The sequence below is a fragment of the Mustela nigripes genome, chromosome 6, assembly GCF_022355385.1.
Source record: "Mustela nigripes isolate SB6536 chromosome 6, MUSNIG.SB6536, whole genome shotgun sequence".
In the NCBI taxonomy this organism is placed as follows: Eukaryota; Metazoa; Chordata; class Mammalia; order Carnivora; family Mustelidae; genus Mustela; species Mustela nigripes.
In genome coordinates, this window is record NC_081562.1 from 134,203,554 (window position 1) to 134,223,682 (window position 20,129).

At 44.8% G+C, this 20,129-nt stretch overlaps 1 protein-coding gene across 1 annotated transcript in view; it reads left to right on the plus strand.

Moving 5' to 3' along the window:
• Window positions 1-386: 386 nt before the first annotated feature.
• FAM171A1 (family with sequence similarity 171 member A1) overlaps window positions 387-20,129 on the plus strand; it is a 126,387-nt gene continuing 106,644 nt past the window's right edge. Inside the window, exon 1 of the mRNA XM_059404255.1 lies at window positions 387-586. Coding sequence (XP_059260238.1) covers window positions 490-586 — 97 coding nt within the window. The 5' untranslated portion in view covers window positions 387-489. The remainder of the gene's footprint in view (window positions 587-20,129) is intronic.

A 20,129-nucleotide genomic window follows, 5' to 3' on the forward strand; every position in this document is an offset into this window, starting at 1 on the left:
GGGGTCGCGGAGGGGTGGGGGTGGACGGTTGGTGCTGAGACTGTCTTGGAGCCCAAGGTCGCGCTCGAGGTCCTTGGGGAGGCTCGAGGGCGCGCGGGCGGAGGTGAGGGGGCGTCGCTGCGCGGGCGGGAGCGGGGCTCGTGGGCGCGCGGCCCCCTCCCTGCGCGGTGCCGCGGCCGCCAGGTGGCACCACGGCGGGGCCTGGGCGCCGCCCGCGGGCGGGGCGGGAGGCACGAAGGGGTTAAAGAGTTGGCGGTGCCGCCGCCGCGGCTCTTCGGGGAAACCCACCGGGGTGCGCGGAGGAGGGAGCGGCCGTGGGCTGCGGAGCCCGGCGCCGCGCCGGGCGGGGGCGCGGCCAATCGGGCGGCGGGCCCGGCGCGCGCGGAGCCAGGCGACATGGAGGGAGGCGCGGCGCCCGGCCGCCCCTGACGCGCCGCTCCGTCCCGGTGGTCGGCGAGCCCGAGCCGCCCGGGGCCCTGCGGCGCGGAGATGAGCAGGTCCGCGGCGCTCCTCTTCTGCCTGCTGGGCTGCAACGTCTGGAAGGCGGAGACCAAGACGCTACGGGAGCCCGGCGCCGGAGCCCAAGGTCGGTGCGCCGTGGCGGGGCCGGGGAGGCGCGAGGGCCGGCGGCCGGTGGGCTTTTGTGTCGGCCACGGGCCTGCCGCAGTGGCGGCGGCGGGCGGGGAGGCTCTCGGGCCGCATTGTGTCGGCGAGCTGCCGGAGCCCCAGCCGCAGCCTCAGCCGCCGGGCCTGCAGCCCCCGCGCCTCGCTCCCGAGGGGGCGGCGCCGCCGGGGGACGCCGAGGTGCTCCGGGCAGAGGCTCCGGCGGGGTCCGAGGCCGAGGCCCGAGGGGCGCGCGGGTGGCACCAGCTGTTGCTGCTTTGGGGGACTCGTCTACGTGCCTCCGAAGGTCTTTTCCTTTATGCCGTGACACGGACACGAGGCTCCATCTTCTCCTTCGCCCCGGCGAGAGGGGCTGCCCCGGGGTCGCCGCCGTCCGATCCCCCTTGGGGCTTGGGTCCTGGACACCCGAGTGCGAAGGCTGAATTCGGCCCTTTTGTTGTGGCGGTGGAGGAGGTGGCCGCCGCCTCTGGAGTGCCCCCCGCGCCCTGGGACCCGAGGTCTGTGGCCGCTGCCCGCCACCAGCCTGCCGCAGTTTGGGAAAGTTTCAGGGTCTTATCCGCCTCCCTGTCCGACGTCTTTTCCAGGCCTTAGGGGACTTGCTCAGCGCCCCAGGAATCATCCCCAAAAGGGTAGACAAAATTAGAACTGAGAGGCCTTAATCACTTTAAAAAAAAAAAAAAAAATCATTTCTAGGTTTGTATGTCGCCAGCGCATGCCTTTTGTCTAATCTTTGGCCTCTGCAAATCTGCTTTCCAGACCTGGGAGTGATGGCCACAGCCTGTCTTTTGTTTTTAAAATAAGAATTTATTTGGAGGGGGGGACCCCGAAGCTTCCTTTGCACAAGGGTGTGGGGACAAAATTGAGTGCTTCTGTGTTGCCTGTCTTTTCAAAAGGGTGAGTGAGGCCGGAGCAGATGAGCAGATGCCGTCACCCCGGACACCGCTGCTGGGCCTTCCTGTGGCCTCTCTGGGCTCTGGAGAGAGTGTCCCTACAGCTCTGTAGACCCCCACCCCCGGACTCCTTGCCCATGTCATTTCCTGGTAGGAAGGTGTGAGGCTTGTAAGGTCTACCATGTGGATGGAATGAACCAGGAGCACCTCATCCAAGCGGTCACCATCCTCTTGCAGAAACCCTGACTTACCCCCTTTTCTTCATGCTAACCTCCTTCCCTTGTAGCAAATATTCAAATATTGTCCGGGGGCAGAGAACCCTGGGTGGACTTCCACTCATGATGTTGTGACAGGCAAAGAAGGTCCTACCTATCCACAGCTGGGTTTAGTTTGTTACCTACATGTTGAATTAAAGGTTTGCCTATTCGTCCCTTGCTGGATCATTTGCTGGCATCTCTTTCATCATTGTTTTTTTTTTTTCTATAGCTGTGATATAATAGGACTGTTATGAACTGTGTATAAATTTAGTAATGTATATTGTGGAAAGGGGGACATTGGCAAGGTACAAAAAGACCCATATGTCTCTTCAGTAGGAAATGAATGTTTAGAACATTAGATCATCGGTGTAGAATTATAGTCTCTTTCATTAATACCCTACTGCTCTTGGAATCAGCTATTTTAATGAATATGATATTTGTGTTTCAATGAGGCTATTAATTCCAAAGAACGTGGTGAGTGTTTTGCACTTGAAATCAGAATATATAGAAACATTAAGTTCATGCCCTTATAAAATAGTGGAAGGCATGGCCTCAAATGAAAAAAAAAGTCATGAACGAAACCTGCTAGGTTTAAAACGGTTGAAGACCAAACTTTACAGAAGTCTTACTGCTAAAAATCAGATTGCATAACTAAACTGCCAGAAATGGAATATTCTTTGAAGTGGGTGAGAAATGGTCAACCAGTGGGGTATTTATACTATGGTTTGGAGTGCCTTAGTATATGGTACGGTTTGAGTGTAAGACCAAGTGTTTTGGAATGTTTTTCCCCCAGGATTAATGCCTTGACCGGGTAGGACTGCTTCTTAAAGTATTGAGCCCAGGAGCTCCACCAGAAGCCACAGCCTCACTATCAGTCATCTAGGTTTTGGGCCAGGACCTTTTTTTTTTTTTTCTTTTAAGATTTATTTATTTTAGGGACACCTGGGTGGCTCAGTTGGTTAAGCGGCTGCCTTCGGCTCAGGTCATGATCCCGGCATCCTGGGATCGAGTCCCACATCGGGCTCCTTGCTTGGCGGGGAGCCTGCTTCTCCCTCTGCCTCTGCCTGCCACTCTGTCTGCCTGTACTTGCTCTCGCTTCTCTCTCTATGACAAATGAATAAATAAAATCTTTAAAAAAAAAAAAAGATTTATTTATTTTAAAGAGAAAGACTGTGCAGAGCTGGGGGAAGGGGCAGAGGGAGAGGAGAATCTTAAGCAGATTCCCCACTGAGGGCCAGGCGGGGCTGTCACAGTCCCCACAAGGGGCTCGATCTCATGACCCAGAGATCACTACCTGAGCTGAAATCGAGAGTCAGTCACTTAATCAACTGTGCCATGCAGCCCTGAGCTAGGACCATTTTTAAGACAGTGGACAGTTGCTCCTTTGATGTTGGAAGATCACCTTCCCCCATCTGTTTTCCTCAAACCATCTTGACACTCAACTTAAAACATTGTTTCTAATTCACCTCTTCTCTCCCCCCATCCCATACAGGGGGAGGGAAAATGCTACATCTGATTTCACTCTGCAGTTCCCCAGCAGGTTGGAGTCTGTTTTGTATGTAGTTGGTGCTCAGGTAGTGCTGAATGAGTCAAGGATTGAAGACAGCTACTGCACACATAATAGTGCAACATAACGCACTGTTTAGAGGAAAACTTCAATCTTTACCTTTACTCTCCCTAAAACCTAATTAGTAAGTTTTGCTTCTATTGTAGAAATGGTTCCTTGAATAATGCTTTGAACATGCCTTGTACTCATACCAAGCTCACACCAACAGAGTTTAGAAATGGCTTAGGAAAAATTACTTAGAAACCTGGAGCCCATAGATAGATACTGTCTACTGTAGTATTACAGTTAGATCCCTGAAACTAAATGACGCCGTCTTTATTAAACAAGTCTTTGTCACTTCATCTAAGGAAATGAACATCTGCAACATTTCTTAGCATTACTATGCCCTTTATATCTTCAAGATAAAACTTAAGGTTTGACTTAAGATTCTTCTTCCTGTAGCTGCTTTGACCCAGCAAAGGGATTTCATAGGTAACAGTTGTCCAAGTGAAGTTTTGCTTTGCCGATCATGGATTTGAATTAGCTCTGGAACACGACAACGGGCTTTTATGAAGTGTTTTCCTCTAAGTTTCTCTAAAGCATTTATCATATCTACTTTTTTTCTGAGGAGAAAAGCAACTGTTATTCAGAAGTACCAGCTAAGTTTTACTTTCTTCACCTCTCGGACAACTGTGCATTAACCTGGCTTCGTAGAGGGGCTCTCCTGGAAGCGGCAGTAGGCTGTGCAGATGTGCTCCATAGGGAACGTAGTTTTGAAGCCCAACACTGTTTCTACGTGCCAAAAGAAAGGTCAGAGCTAGGTTAAGGACTTCATGCTCAGACTTAAATTGTATGATCTTTAGTTTGCTGCTCATTATCTAATAGTAAGGTATTTTGCAATGATGTGCTAACTTCATGTTCATCTCCAAAAAGCTACAATCTGTCATGGCATTTGAGCTGAATCGTTGGTTTTCTTTCTTCTCTTTAAGAGATCTATTCTTTGCCAAATTCAAATTTCAGTTATTAGAACACCATGATCAGTTGAAAGACCATGAGCGATGTATGTATCAGGAGGATCATCGGACAAGCATGACTTACGCTGACACTATGTTAAGAACATAACATCTAAATAAAATTCACATCCTGGGAAACTGTAGCACTTGGACTGGCTGAGGTCACCGGGCTTTATTGTGTACCAGGTGTGGGAACTCTGCAAAAGCCACAGCAGTATCTAGGTAGTTTCTGGCAGGGACTTTGAAATGACTTTATGAATTATTTTTGTATCCTATTTGTACTTTTCCTAAAACGTTTTGTAATTTACAGCTTATTTGCTTAACATTCTAGCCAAGAAAAGGAAACTGTTGTAATAGCTAAACTAATAACTTGCAAATGAAAGTACTTCTTAAGCTTTACTCAACTCTTCTTTCTAAAGAAATTACTGATATCTCTGTAGATCTAGCTGTACATTTTTATTGTTGAGAAATACTAATTTAGTAATTCTAGTAAATACTACATGCTAAAAAAAGCCCAAGGAAGTAAGTTGGACATAACACAGACATGTATAATAATACTGAAGGAAAACTTGTTTAAAAAATTTTCAGAAATCTAGATGGAAGAAATTGTCATGTGATAACACCTACCTCCTATACTTTTTGTGAAACATGTCTAATGGAAATTATCACATACTTTCATGATGCTTTTATAGTTTTATCGAGTAACAAAGAAATAATTGTAAATAAGTCATTTTCATTTGATTTAACTGAATATAATTTAAGGGCTTTTAAAGACTTTAGTCCTGGCCAAGCTATTCAGTTCCACTAAACATGGAACTGAATGTATTAAAAAAAATTTTTTTTAAGTTTCTTTAAAAAAAGATTTCTACACCAAACGTGGGGCTTGAGCCCACAACTCTGGGCTCAAGGGTCGCATGCTCCCCCAGCTGAGCCAGTCTGGCATTCAGAAATGCATTTTTAAAATTAAGTTTCAGCACTCTAAATAGACCAGTTAATTGTATGAAATAATTATTTTTAAAGAGATTCTACAGTGTGACCCAATAGTATGCCCTGTGTTAAGAATTGTTTTCATAAAATTAGACTTGTAAATAGGCAAAATTTGAGGCAATTCATGACTCTAGAAAGGCTTCATAAAAAGTTCCCTAAGAGCAAACAATTGAGTCAACATATTTTAGGTGATTCTACCTTCCTCTGGTCAAGCCTCTATTTTAAATGATTTATTCACCAGCTCCTCTTCCTCTCGGATTCAAATCAGTGTGCAAACATTTGCTCCTTTTTATTTCTTTCACTTACCCTTTACAGAACTTACTAATCCACACAGATTCCAGTAATGAAATCTTTTTATGTGGATGACCCCATTTTTTTTCTCTCTTGCCTTGACATGATGTCTTAGCTCTGTTCCTTTTCCTCCAACACAATACTAAACCTTTCCCTTTCAGTGCTCTCTGCCTCCAGCTCATCTTTCAACCTCCTCCAACCCAGCACACCCGAAGTCCTCTACTAACTAGACTCAAAACCAGGGTATCTCCTTAGATCCTTTCTCCACCTTCTAGTTCACATGGTTGGTAGTGTTACGGGTGTATTTATATGGCACACTTATGTAGATGTCTTTAGATCAAGATAGATACATTTATGTAACACAGAAGGAACCTTAAGGTCAAGTTTATCCTCCTTGTTCTGGAGACAAGGAAACTCAGGCCCAGAGAATTAAGGTGACCTGAGCTTATGGCACTTTCTTACCACACAGACCTTGTGGAAGGTAGAAGAAGGGCCCCTGGAGATGTCCGTGTCCTGAACCCTGGAACCCGTGAATATATTAGTTAAATGGCAAGAGGGACTTTACAGAGCTAAGGAAGGATCTTCAGATGGGACAAGTACTCTAGATTATCCCATGTAGGTCCAATATAATCACAAGGAATCTTACAAGAGCGAGATGGGAAGATCAGAGTCTAAGATGGAGACGTGACCATGGAAGGAGAGGGCCAGTGTGAGAGAGACAATGAAGATACCTCACTGCTTGCTGTGGGGTTGAGGAAGGGCCATGTTCCAAGGAATGCAGGCAGCCTTTGGAAGCTGGAAAATGCAAGGAAATGGCTTCTCCCTCAGAGCCTCCAGAAGGAATGCTATGTTGCTGACATCTTCACTGTAGCCCAGTCTTAAGCCACTGAGTGGTGGTATTTGTTATAGTAGCAATAGGAAACGGATATAGATACTGACCCCCAAGGAGTGTAAAAAGAAATGGGCACCCAAGCAGTCAGGGTAATGGTACAGTGACGGGGGACCATTTTGGGGAACCAAAGCTACCGAAGATAACATTTAGAGAAATGCATGGAGTTTTTGCATCTTTTGACCAAAATCCTGCCAGATTGGAGCCATGCTGAGGATCCTTGGCAAGTGTGTCAAGGACCTCCCCCACCACTATCACCAAACAATGTTCTCTCCCAGATGAACTCAGAAGGCTGTGATTTATTTGTAAGCAGAGCACATCAGATCTTCTGTGTTTCTTCTAGAGTTGGGATTAGCCATATCTGCAGGGAGAATACAGAACCTCCCAAACCCCTGCCGAAAGCCACCTCAAAAAATCTTTCTTGCTCTTTTTCTTTCTTTTTTTTTTTGATAAAAAGGGTATATGAATGTGAGTGAGCAGGGGAGGGGCAGAGGGTGAGGGAGAGAAATTCTGTGGAGCCTGACATGGGGCTCAGTCTCATGACCCTGAGATCATGACCTGACCCAAAATCAGTAGTCAGTCACTTAGGGACACCTGGGTGGCTCACTCGGTTGAACATCCGACTCTTGGTTTCAGCTCAGTTCATGATCTCAGGGTTGTGAGATTGAGCCCAAAAAGTATATTTAGGATTATTTTTCCTCTCCTTCCCCCTCTGCCCCTCCCTCTACTTGCACTTATGTGAACACACACATGCTCTCTCTCTCTCAAATGAATAAATGTTTAAAAAATATTAAAAAGAGTCAGACATTTAACCAATTCAGTCACCTAGGTGCTCCAGAAATCTTGGTTGCTTTTAAACTTTGGTCTAATTTTTGTTGAAACTTATCTCTTGGTAACTAAACAAGGTAAAAGAACCTTGTCCTTGGGTGCCTGGGTGGCTCAGTGGGTTAAGCCACTGAATTCGGCTCAGGTCATGATCCCAGGGTCCTAGGATCGAGTCCCGCATCGGGCTCTCTGCTCAGCGGGGAGCCTGCTTCCTCCTCTCTCTCTCTGCCTGCCTCACTGCCTACTTGTGTTCTCTCTCTGTCAAATAAATAAGTAAATTCTTTGGGGAAAAAAAAGAAAAGAAAGAACCTTGTCCTTGAATGTCACTGTAGGCCGCCCCAGTGCCTTTACATAATAAAAGGATGCTGCCCCCCAACTTGGAATAGCCTCCCAGGTGTTGTCTCAGGGGCTCAGCTCTTTGATACCTGTGCCTCTGGAGGCTGATGAACCCCACCCATTCCGGGCCCCAGGCCCCAAGGCAGGCAGAGGGAGAATTGGGTGAAACACCTGGACAGAGCACCTGTTGGGCATCACAGGAAGAGCAAAACCACTTGATCTCCTGCAGTTTCTGTCTTGCTGGGAGCAAAGAGTTAAGCTCAGTGTAGCTCAGAGAGGGGAGCTACATGACTTGTGAGCCATTCGAGCAGGTCCTAGAAGAGCAGCTGATGGGGACTTTGGTGGTTGAGTGCAGAGCTGTGGGATTCAAACCCTAGGGGCTGGGAGAAGGAGAAGAAGAATGAAATGTTCCGGCTTAAGTCTTCACCCCAGGAACTGAACTTCAGAACCGAGAGAAGTTTGGTCTTCTCGAGTTCAGGGCTTTGGTCAATAGGTAAGTACAGAATGGAGAAAAGGAGAGAGTCACTCAGTTACTCTAAGACCAAAGAAGACCTTGTCTTCCTGTTAGATCTCCTAAACAGTCATTCACTCATTTCTCCTCACTTTCATGATCACGTATCCCTCGCTCTCGTAAGGTACTTGTTGAAAGCATCCTGTCTTTTTCTCTTCCTGTTTTAATCTGTTCTTTCAGCCTAACTTCTGTCCACGGGGTCCCTCTTCAAATGCCATTTTGTTCTGCAGAACAACATTTAATACTTTGCTGTTGCCCGAAGTATGAAGTCTAAATTACTAAGTCTGGCCTTGACAGCTTTCCTGCCTTTCCTCATGTGCCTGTTCCAACCTTTGCACCTGTGCTTCACCAGCTTAAATCATCTTCTCTAGCTGGAATGTTCCATTCATCACCCCGGGGGGACCACGGTATAGCCTCTCCTTCCCTTCCCTCCACCTCTGGCTGTGCTCCTGTTGACGCTCTTACAACCCTAAATACAGAGCACGTACTGTAGGAAGACCCTCCTAGACAAAAAGGGTGGTGTGGAGGGGAACACCTGATTTGGGGGTAACCTTGATTAAATCCTTACCCTCTGATGTTTTATAATCCAGTTAGAAGGAAACTGGAAAAATAAATTAAGAAGGTATTGCTAAGGGACTTTTTTATGTAATTGGGTAAGAATCTCTTGAGTAAGATGAAACCTAGTAACACTTGTCTGACTAAAAGTCCACCTATAAGTTGTGATGTGTATTTCCAGGTACTTTAAGGATTTATCCACAGTGGGACACAGGAAGTTTAATTTTAGAGAGCATAAGCATGAGGACATCACTCAGGGCATCTGTTAGTTACTAGTTACTAGTTGCAAGTCAATCACTCAGGGCACCTGTTAGTTACTAGTTACTAATTGCAAGTCCAACAAAGTCTCGTATGCAAGGAGATCCTAGAACAGCTTATGGGATACCAAATGCTCCGTTTGAAGCAGCCCTGAGTTTTTGTAGTTCGACCCTGAGAACTTGAAACTGCAATTCAGTTCGATCACTGTGATTTAGTGAATGCACTGAATGGTAACTATTAATGGTATCTTTGATATGTTTAATGTTAAATCAGTATGATCGTGGCAGGCACTCTCTGCTTCATTCACAGAGACATGAAGAGTACAAATAACGACGAGCTAACGTGCACGGGTACTCATTACCTTTCAGACATGATGCTGTTTTGTACCCTGATGGATTATCGTCCTTAATCTTCATGTCACTCCTGTGAGGTGTAAATATCAGTCTCATTTCATAGAAGAGTGAGATAATGAGAAGCAAAGAAGTTAAACCATTTTCCCTAAATCCCACAGTAAGTGGCAGAGTCCCCTGTGTGACGCAAGGCAACCCGCCCTGCATCCTTGGGCAGTGCTGCTGTCGTAAGAGGAGTTGGCGGATTACATCATAACGTCCCACAATTTTGATCCTACGGCCTTTTACCAGTGTAAATAAGGGCCTCTTAATGGGCTGTTTTTATGAAGAAAGACAAATCTGCGCCCTTGTGTGGTCTCTGCTTTGCTTTTGAATGATGGAAAGCAACCGTGAACTGTTATTTACTGAGCAGCTCCTGAGGGCCAAGCTCTGCGCCTCGTGTTGTGTGGGGTCCAGATGCGTAGAAGCGATAAGAAGCTCCCACAAGTAACTCCTGAGCTCTTGGGGGAGGTCCCGTGGAGCAGGGTGGGATTTGGGGTTACACCCAGCTGGGCTTGGGGGAATCTTCTGGCTTGTGTTCAGAGCCCATTAGTATTTGGCAGGCAGTTTACATAATAAGAGAAACTTGTTAGGACCCAACAATTTGGAGAGTTGGCGGAGGGGAAGGATGTGGTTATTTGTAAGACAGTTCTCCAGGTATGTTTGGATCCGTAGAGCATAATGAGATGGCCTTGTTCTCCTTAGGGCATCAAGCGAGGGCTTTATTCGTCCTGAAGTAAGTGTGAAATGCCAGTATTTATTTGGTATTTGAATTTACTTGCAGAAGTTTAATCTTTTTCACTCTTAAAAAAAAAAAAAAACCCAAAACTGTCTACATTCTTCTTTGCTTATACAATGATCCAGAAAATAAATTTTTAAATGATACTATTATGGGACTATAACAGATTGTTTTTCCAGTTTATTTCCTGAAAATGTTTAGCCATGCAAAAGAATGGAAAGAATTTTACAGTGAATACCAATACTCACCACTTAGATTCTATAATCACCATTTTATTGTACTTGCTTTATTACCTATCAATCCATCCGTTTATCTGTCTTCTCCTTTGATGCATTATAAAGTACATTTCAAATATCACTGCCCTTTGCTCCAAATTCAGCAGCATGCCTATCATTAATTAGTATTCAATATTTGATTTTTTTGAAGGAAAGTTTACATACAAGGAAATAGACCAGCCTTAAGTGTTGACATATGAATATACCTGTGCAAATCCAAATCCCATCATGATACAGAATTTTACCATCATTTCAGAAAGTTCCTTCATGTCCCCACCAATAAATGTCTGCCTCTATCACTTAGGGGCAACCACTGTTCAGATTTTTTCCATTATAGATACTTTCTTGCCTCTTGTAGACCTTCAAGTAAGTGGAATCATACAGTGTGTACACTGGCTTCTTTGTTTGCTATAACTTGTTTTTTAGATCCATCCATTTGTTGCTTGTAGCAATAGATTGCTGAATAGTATTCCACTGGGCGAATATCTTACAGTTTATCCATTCTCCTGCTAATGGACACACAAGTTATTTCTGGGCTTTGGCTGTTGTAAATATAGTTGCTCTGAACAATTTTATACAGTTGCTCTTTGGGCATGTTTTCACTGCTCTTGCGAAAAAAAAAGAATTGGGTTATAGGTAGGTAAATGTTTCTAGTTTCACAAGAAACTGCTAGACCTTTTTCTAAATAGGTTGTATTTTTCTATACTCCCACAAAAAATTTCTGTGTTCCACATTCTCACCATCATTCGGTGGTGTTAGTTCCTTAATTTTAGCCATTTTGGTGGGCAGATTTGTACGTAGTAGATAGAGTGATCGATGAACAACCCAGTGCATACATTTCATTTTCCAGCTGTAATGGGCTTTCAGTTTTGAAGACTGTTTAAGCACTCAAAAAGTTCAAGCACCTCAAAATTGAGGGGGGTGCCTGGGTGGCTCAGTGGGTTAAAGCCTCTGCCTTCAGCTCAGGTCATGATCCCAGGGTCCTGGGATTGAGCCCCGCATCAGGCTCTCTACCCCATGGGGAGCCTACTTTCCTTCCTCTCTCTCTGCCTGCCTCTCTGCCTACTTGTGATCTCCATCTGTCAAATAAAATAAAATAAATAAATCTTTAAAAAAAAGAAATCAAAATTGAGGTTTCACCAGTATGTTTATGTTCAACAATGTTTTTACGCAGACTTATATTTTTCTTTGATAGTTTATTCAGGTCTACCACATGACCTCACCGAACATCCCATCTGATCATGAGAACCACTTGATCCCATCACCTGCCAGATGAGCTGTGGGCCATGAATGTGGAGTGTGTGAGTGTGTGTGTGTGTGTGTGTGTGTGTCAGGGTAGAGAAGGAATAAGAAAGAAAAAGAAAAAGTAACCCTTCCAGAGTCTAATATTTGCATACTGCTGAGGTTATGTAGGTTACATGGATACATGGGACTAGAGGTGTCAAGTTTCAAAGCTTGTTCTCTTTATTTTTTATTTAAGAATTGATTAATTGATTGACTGATTGATTGGAGAGGGAAAGGGAGAGAGAGAGTGTGTGCACCAAGGGAGGAGCAGAGGGAGAGAGACAAGCTGACTCCACACTGAGCACGGAGATCATGACCTGAGCCAAAATCAAGAGTCGGACAGATGCTTCACTAACTGAGCCACCCAGGCGACTGGATGCTTGTTCTCTTTAAAGGAAACCTAAAGGTTACATGCTAGTTGCAAGGTGTAAGAATTGATATACTCAAACAAGTGCCAGGAACTGTTAATGACCAGGCAGCTTCTAGAAATTACTGGGGACTATTCATTAACCCTTTTGAGTCAATAGTGTATTCCGTCAATCCTTCAAAGTATTCTAATAGCCTCTTGTTAAAAAAGTTAAGATAGTAAAGTTCTAAACATCGATTCATGGAAGTCAGAGTTGAGCATACCAAGAGATCTACTGGAAAAAAATGGAATTCCTTGACATTTAAAAAACTCTCCTAACAATTGGTATATCTTTTGGAAATTGAGACAAGCAATGGGTGTTTCCTTATTTCCCTTGCTTGTGCCATATAAGATACACATTAGGTGTTTCAAATACATATGCCTGCTCACGTGCAGATTTTGTGGGATCAGGCTGTGCCCAGAGATCCATGTCTGGGATTAGGGAAGAAGTGGGTGTTTAAATCAGGTCCTCTAGCTTTCAGTTCAATTTCTTCTCCCATGTGGCTTCCCCTAACTTTTATTCTGTTTCCGAGCTGCCTGCCTTTTAGAAACTGTATCCATGCAAAGAACAATGACACCTGTGCACAGTTTTCCTGCTGTGTGTACTGTTGCTGTGTTAGTGCAGGTACTTTTCCCAAGCCCTTTGTCTTTGGAGATCTACCCAGACAGAATTAGTGGCATTAATGGGCCTTCTGTTTAAATTAAAATAGAGATTTCATAAAAGGAGAAGGTTGGTTTTTTTCCCCCAAACTTAGAACATTTTCTTGCTTCTGTACTCATGAGATTTATTTGTTCCCTCTGATTCCTGAATGTGGAATCTCAGAGCCCTACGATTATTCGTGTTTAATGTGATAGAAAATCATTCTCTGGCAACTTCTGACCCTTCTATTATCGTGTCTATGTTTCTGATATTAAGGAAATCTGTGGTTATTCCAAGTTAGGAAAACAGAATAGCATTAGAAAAATGCAAGTCTCTTATGGCAGATCTCCTAATACAGAAGGGCAGACTCTACTTCTTCAGGATGGCATAAAGGAAGTTACTTCTGTTTAATGTCATTTGATTATTAAAATAGCCCCATCTTAATGGGAGGTTGGAGGTAAGTGGCTTTTAGATGTTCCCGTTAGAGCAAGGTTTTTCCATTTTTGCTCGGTTGATTGATCTCTTTCTTTGTTACCTACCATCTGCTGTCCATGTTTTTGAATGTGCGATAAAGCATATGGGAAAGGAATAGAAAAGTTAATGCATTCAACTGGTGAGGGTGGAGGACGCGGTGCCTGCAGTCTGGTCAAGTTTACAGCCCATCTGCTAGAGCACAGGGAGCCCTTTTAAAATGTAGCTTTGCTCTCCAGGATCTATGTGCAGAGCCCCCTCAGTCCACAGCTTGTCCAAATGTGACAAGTATGGCTGCCGCAAAATTAAGTCTCTCCTTCCTAAACTATTTCACTTGGCGCACAAGGCATATGCTCAGTGCACGGTTTTGTGGGCACGTTTTTTCCTTTACTATAAACTTAAAGACCGCCTAGTGAAATTAAACTTAGAGAGTGACCCTTTTATTTAGCTCACTCACCTCTTGGCAGCACAGACTGTTAAAATGGCTTTTCATGCACACTTTATATTTTGATTCTTTTGTGCTGTAACTTAGGTTTTTAGTTAGAGATCAAATTGATAAAAGATTCCTATTGTGCACTTTCTCTGCTACTTTTTGAAATAGTGTTTTTTTAAAAACATCTTGAACCTCATTTGCCTTTTCAAATTTAAAAATAAAATCATTGCCTATAATGATGTTTCTTTCAGTGTCTTGATGGAAATCTATTAGATGCTGCATTAAATATTAAACTTAGGCATTCTGGATCAATACATGTTAAAGCACTACATAAATGCTAAGTAAACAAGAGAAAGGAGTTACTGGCTTTCAGACCAGGATATTTTTTAGGTTCATTAATTAGGTAACATTTTGTTAATTAGATGGGGCTATTCCCTGCTCGTTTTCCCATTTCTAAATTCAAAATCCTTATGGAGACATTTCCATAAGACAATGGCCTGGCAAGATTTCAAGCTGGATACTTCTTAACCTTCTTTTACTTTTTTGCTGCTTCATGGCTGATGAGCCATTCTTTATCCATCCACCTATCTGCCCTCCAGCCATCCATTCATTCATCCCTCTACCCATCCATCCATCCGTCTGTCCATCCATCCATCTACCCATCCATCCATCCGTCTGTCCATCCATCCATCTACCCATCCATCCATCCATCCACCCACCCTCTGGCCAGCCAGTCATATACATAACAAAGAGTCTCTACTTTCCTTACATTTCACCACTGAAATGTTGATAATAATAATCTCTTAAATTATACATTTTCAAGTGCTTTCAGGCCTGCTATCTGTTTTACTCCTTCCTCATAATCCTGAGAGGTATTCAGGAAAGAGATTATTCCTTGTTATACGTGGGGGAGAGGAGAGAGTGGCTTGAAGTCACGTATTGGTACAGCATGAAGATGGTAATCCCACATACATGCCCTCATCTCTCAGAATGTCTTTCTTGCTAGCTTTAGATACTCTCTCTATTTCATTCGTTCTTTCTGCGCACGGTATTCTCCAGTCTGACGCACCCCCTTCCTGGGCAGCAGTCATGCTACCCACCAAGCATAGCTCCCATGTTTATAACGAAGACAGGCATTATCAGTCACTTCTTACAGCTCCATGCTCTAGGGATCCAAAGATAATTAAGACCCAGCCCCTGCTTTTCAGGAACTCAAGCTTCCCATGGGAGAAACACAGATAAACAAAAAGCACTATAGGTAGGAGCAAAGCATCTAGGGGTGCAGAGGAGGGAATAACTAACTGGGCAGTCGGGGAGGCTTCCCAGGGAAGTGGCTTGTGAGCTGGCGTTTTAAGGCTAAGAATCAGGTGGAGGAGTGGAAGAAGACACTCCCGACTTCATGTGAATTGTAGCTTTTTTGTCATTTATAAAGTGTTTGAAAAAGAGCTCCCCCCCCCTCCCAATAATCAGTGGAGTGGCTGAGCCTGCTAATGAACTCAGGTCTCATACTTCCTGCAGGGGCATAATGAGTCACGGGTGTTTTTCTAAGTCTGGGAACCAGTTGCCCGGTCTCCTCTATCTTCCTCGGCCAGTTATTACACACCCCTTTTTCCCCTTGATCCCAGTTGGTTGGTTAATCTTCAACCAGTTATTCCAGCATCAAAGGGTCTGGTATTGCCAGCATTACTTGCCTCAACCCTAGCTTCTGCTAATCTCATGTGATTTATTGAGGACACAGTTAGTTTTTGTCTTTGTTACTGATCTCTGTCACTTTCCTTTTTCACTCTTGGCCTGCTTTCAGTGGAGTTAATGGGAAGTATCCACACCACAGCAGCCGAAGGGGTGCAGAAAGTTCAACCTTTTCAAAGTCACCTTTAGCAGCAGAAGACTTTGAAGGTTATTGAAAATCGCCACTTCACTCTGATCTTAGTTTCCGTAGGGTTATTGACTGTACACTGTTTATCTTTCCATGTGCGAAGAGTGTGAAAATAAGGAAGCTGCTGCTAATTATTTAACGAGGGGGTGGGAGTGACCTAGTGCCCAACAATGAGCCCTCCAGTGGTCTTCATGGACACCGTGGCAGAGGCAATTCACATGTGGTCAGAGGCTGCTTGGCAATCAGGAATGGCAGGGCGGTTCGCTGAATTCTCTTGCTTTTGCAAGAATTGAAAGGGAAGGGGCAGAGTGTGGTAGGGAGAAGCTACGCTTTGAGTGCTACTCATTTACTCACTCACTCACTCACTCACAGATCCTTATTAAACCCATCCGGGTATTTGTCAGGTCATAGAAAATAGACGAGCGATCCCCACTCTTCCAGTTTACAGGTTAGTGGAGGTGGTTAACTCTTCAGTTTGTGGCGCTGCCGTTTCAGGTGGAAATGTGTACTTGGGCCTGTTGTAAAGCTCCTGTGTGTGGCCTGGACCATGTGCATATGGGCTTGTTCTGTGCTCTATACTGCACCAGCCCTGCCTCCCAGATTACATAGCATTTTTCTAGGTAACACTCCAAGTGAAATCCTGGCTTGCTGTGTAACGCTGGTTTGCTTATAAGCCAATTGTTATTGTCACAGAAAAAAAGAGGAGAGAAAAGGAAAAATTACATAATCATATCTAAAATTGAACTTGAGAAATAGTTTCCGTTCCTCCTACCATATTACTGTGTATCATCTAAAGTTGACATTGCTCTGGATGGTAGCATGAAGTTCCAAACTGCTTTGAAAAATTAAGGCTAATGGACAAAGAAAAGGAAAAATAGCTCTGTTACTTAGACCAAAGTTTAAATAAAACCGAACAACATTGTAAAATGAAATATAACCTAATGAAAGTCATACTTGATAACTTTCTGAGGTTTCTTGCTTGATCTCCCCATTCTCGGGGGGTCTGGGGTGAAAATACGGAAAGCCAGCCAGTCTTGCCCTTCTAACCACCGCTCCCCAGACTTTGAAGTAGATATGAATCACTTGCTGATCTTGCTAAATGCTGATTCTGGGTCAATGGGTCTGGCGGGACCCCTCAGGTGCTTGAACTCTTACCGTGCTGCTGGCCGCAGGACCACACTTGAGCTACTGAGTGTTCAGTGCACACCCTTTCCTAATATTTAAAGACAGACAGAGGCAGACCCATTGAATCTGGCTACTTCTTCCTTAGATTTTTAACTTCAAGTTTAAGAAAGCTACCTAGAAGATTTATTCTCATCTTATTAAAAACCTAGCTTCAAGAGAGAGGTGTAATTTAGTATATTTAAGTGTTGTGGTGGAACCCAAATGACGTGCAAGCGATTGCACATCTTTTTTGGGGTGAGAATTCCCGCTTGGATGCTTCATTCATATAATTAAAATATTCATTTATTATGTACTCTCTATGTACATGATAACCCTGTATAGCTCTTAATGACTTTTGGTTTGGGGATCTGTAATCTGCCTGTCACCAGTTAAAGGTGGGCTACCTCTAGTCATGCTGCATGCGTTTTTGACCCAATAGAAACTATTTCAGGGAAGCAACAGAAATACGAATACTGTCCTGGTTCTAGTTTGTACTTGATATTGTACTTTTCATACTTTCTTTTTAAGTAAGTGCGGCTGTTACAAACTGTAAATAGAGCCTGTCCATTTTTATCGGTTTTATGTTAGTATAATTTTTAGTTTTGGGCAGATGGCATCTTGAAGACGTCATTTATTGCCTACTGTTTGGGCTTGTTTAAATAAATAATAGTTGACTCTTGTTATTTGGATGTAGAGGCCTTGATTTTTTCCCTATCTTTTTTTTTTTTTTTTTTTTTTTTTTAAGGCGTATCCCATGACTTAGACCTGTGAGTCGCTGTCTTCAAAAGAAATGTGGCTTTTGCCAGGCTCCGTGGCGGCAACAGGCGGTGCACCCACCCAGGCTGCCTTGGCCGGCCCGTCCTGCTGGGGAAGGCAGTGCAGGGCCTGCTGAGGCAATGGAATTCCTAAGTGGCCTTTTTCTAATTTATCTCCCTGGAGATTCTTGGCTGCCTGCAGAGTCCCAGAAGGCCTTGGGGGAGGCCGGTAAAATGATGGTCTGTGTGAGTGCTTGTCTTTCCAGATCATGGGGTTTTTATTTCTGTTTTGTGTTTTTGAATGGTTGAGTTTGAGTTGAGTGCCTGAGCCCCCTTCCTCTTGAACTGTTCATTTCCTTGCCTCCAGAAACAGCACCACTTGCCAGGTAAGAGCCAGCGTGCTCAGGAGCAAGCCTGAGACCCAGCCGCACCCAGTGTGTTTGTACTGCAGGGAATCAGGTTCATGGAGGGGGTAGGAGGGAGAGGTAGAGAAGAGGCACCCCTAGCCTAGGCACATGGCATTCCAGCTTTCATTCTGGAGCAGGTAGTCAGCATGCCCCAGCCGTGGCCCCCTGTGTGTATCTTCTGCAGATGTGGAGACCTCTCCCACCATAAGGGCAGACCTGGGAAGGCCCCCGCTGCCCCCACTGCAGGCTCCAGAGCCCCCTCAGCTCTTTATTCTTTCACTGCACTGCCAGGAAGGGGCCGTCTGCACTCAGTCTCTCCACTTGCTCACCCCAGACTCATCCCGTAACCCTCCGTGGTCCCTCCCCGTCCCCACCACTCAACAGTAATGCCTTTTGCCAAAGCCCAAGCTCAGTCCCCTTTCCTCTGACACCAGTACTAACATCTCCGTGACGTGCTGTCCCCACTCCCATGGCAGGAGCGTCTCCCAGCTTCTCTCCTACTAGGGCTGCTCTTTCTTAGTTCCATTGGGTCCCTCCTTTCCCCTGCTTCCCCTTAAGAAAAAGCTGCGACTAGGGTTCCATCCCTGAACCCCTCAGAGCATCCACTCTGCAGTGGGCCTCAGTTTCCAGCTGTCATCAGATGTACCCCCGGACCCTCCCCCCACCCACACACCACCTGGGTTCTAGTTATGGGGTGTCTCCATTCAGGGGAGTCCGGCATGCTCGGTGGAGTGCTTTGGCCTGACTGGTGCATCTTTCCTCTTTTGGAGCATCAGGCGTCCTCCCGTTCAGGAGCCGTCTCTGGTTCCCCTTCCTCCCCAGGTCTGTGTGCAAACCGTTGCTATTTATTCAACAAATATTTATGGAATGCTTCAGTACTCTGGGCACTGTTCTAGGTGCTGAGGGCACATCAGAAGACTCTTGCCACCCTGTGTGGAGCCGCTGTGCGGACACGCCTGTCACCCACCTGTCTCTCCTTGAGGTCACAACTGCCTCTCCTCATCTGGTCCTTGGTCTCTGTTTGCTGAAAGAGCAAATCTGGTTACGCTCACTTTCTTCTCCCCTCTTTTCACTGTGTCTTTGCTCCATCTCGCTCAGGAGCAAAACCAGGAAATAGAACTTCATAATTACAAGATTAGCCAGATAAAATTTCATCACTGTTTCTGGTTTCTATATGCAGTTTGTTGAACTTTGGTGTGTGAGTGTGGTGCAGAGGGGGAGCTGAATGCTGCCTTTGTTTGATAAATTTGCTCAGCTGCAGCCAACAACAAAAGTTTCTCTTCTGTTGTGTCCTTTGTTCAGAGCTGAAGAACTCCGTTCTTTGAAAAGTCACTGAGAGAGGGGGACATTCAGCTTATATCTTACTCTAGATAGCCCCTATGCCTGTGACTACCAAAGCATTTTGGTGGAGAGCAAACACAGGGTTTTCAAATGTTTCTGTCTTGTAATCCCATCATCCCTTTCTCCCAAAACAAAGTGACACAAAGCAAGAAAGCCAGACCATTTGTTTGGGGGCCATTACCAATGGAGCTGCCGGATAAAATATAGAACACTCAGTTAAGAGGCATTTCAGACAAACAATAACTTTTTAGTATAATTATACCCAAATATTGCACGGGACATAATTACACTAAAAATTATTTGTTGCTTATCTGAAATTCAAGTGTAACTGGACAATCCTGCATTTTTATTCACTAAATCTGGCAACCCTTATCATGGGCAGAAGGCAGTTGTTAGGATTAACCATTTTTAGCTCTCGTTTCAGTCATGGTGATTTTCAGAGGAGTGTCTCAGTATTTGATGAGGCTGAAGACTTTGCCAACTTAAATCTCAGTCTCACTTCTGGAACACTCCTCAACCCTAATTAAGCAGGAGGAACAGTGGGAAGAAGGCTTCCTCATTCATGACACCTCCTTTAACCTGGAGGCATGGCACCAGGCCTTAAAATGTTGTTTGGGTGGAAAGGTGAGACCACAAATGTCAACCCAGTCTTCCATCCTTGAGGTGGCTTGCCTGTTCCAGGAGCGGAAGTTGTCTAATATATAAATATATTCAGTTAAGCGATTATTAAATATTCATTTGAAAGGCAGAGTGGGAGAACCCGTGTCCACCTTCAAGATGCTCACAGTCTTGGAAGCAACAAAAGCACTTGGGGTGGGGGTGGGGTGCTCCACCCTGGGTGGACGCTGTAATTAACCAGGAACATTACCAGGACTCACCCCAGAGATTTGAGTCCAAGGTCTGGTGCAGCCTGACTATGGGGAATTTTTCTGAAAGCTCTCTCTTTGATTCTGTTATCAGCCAGAGT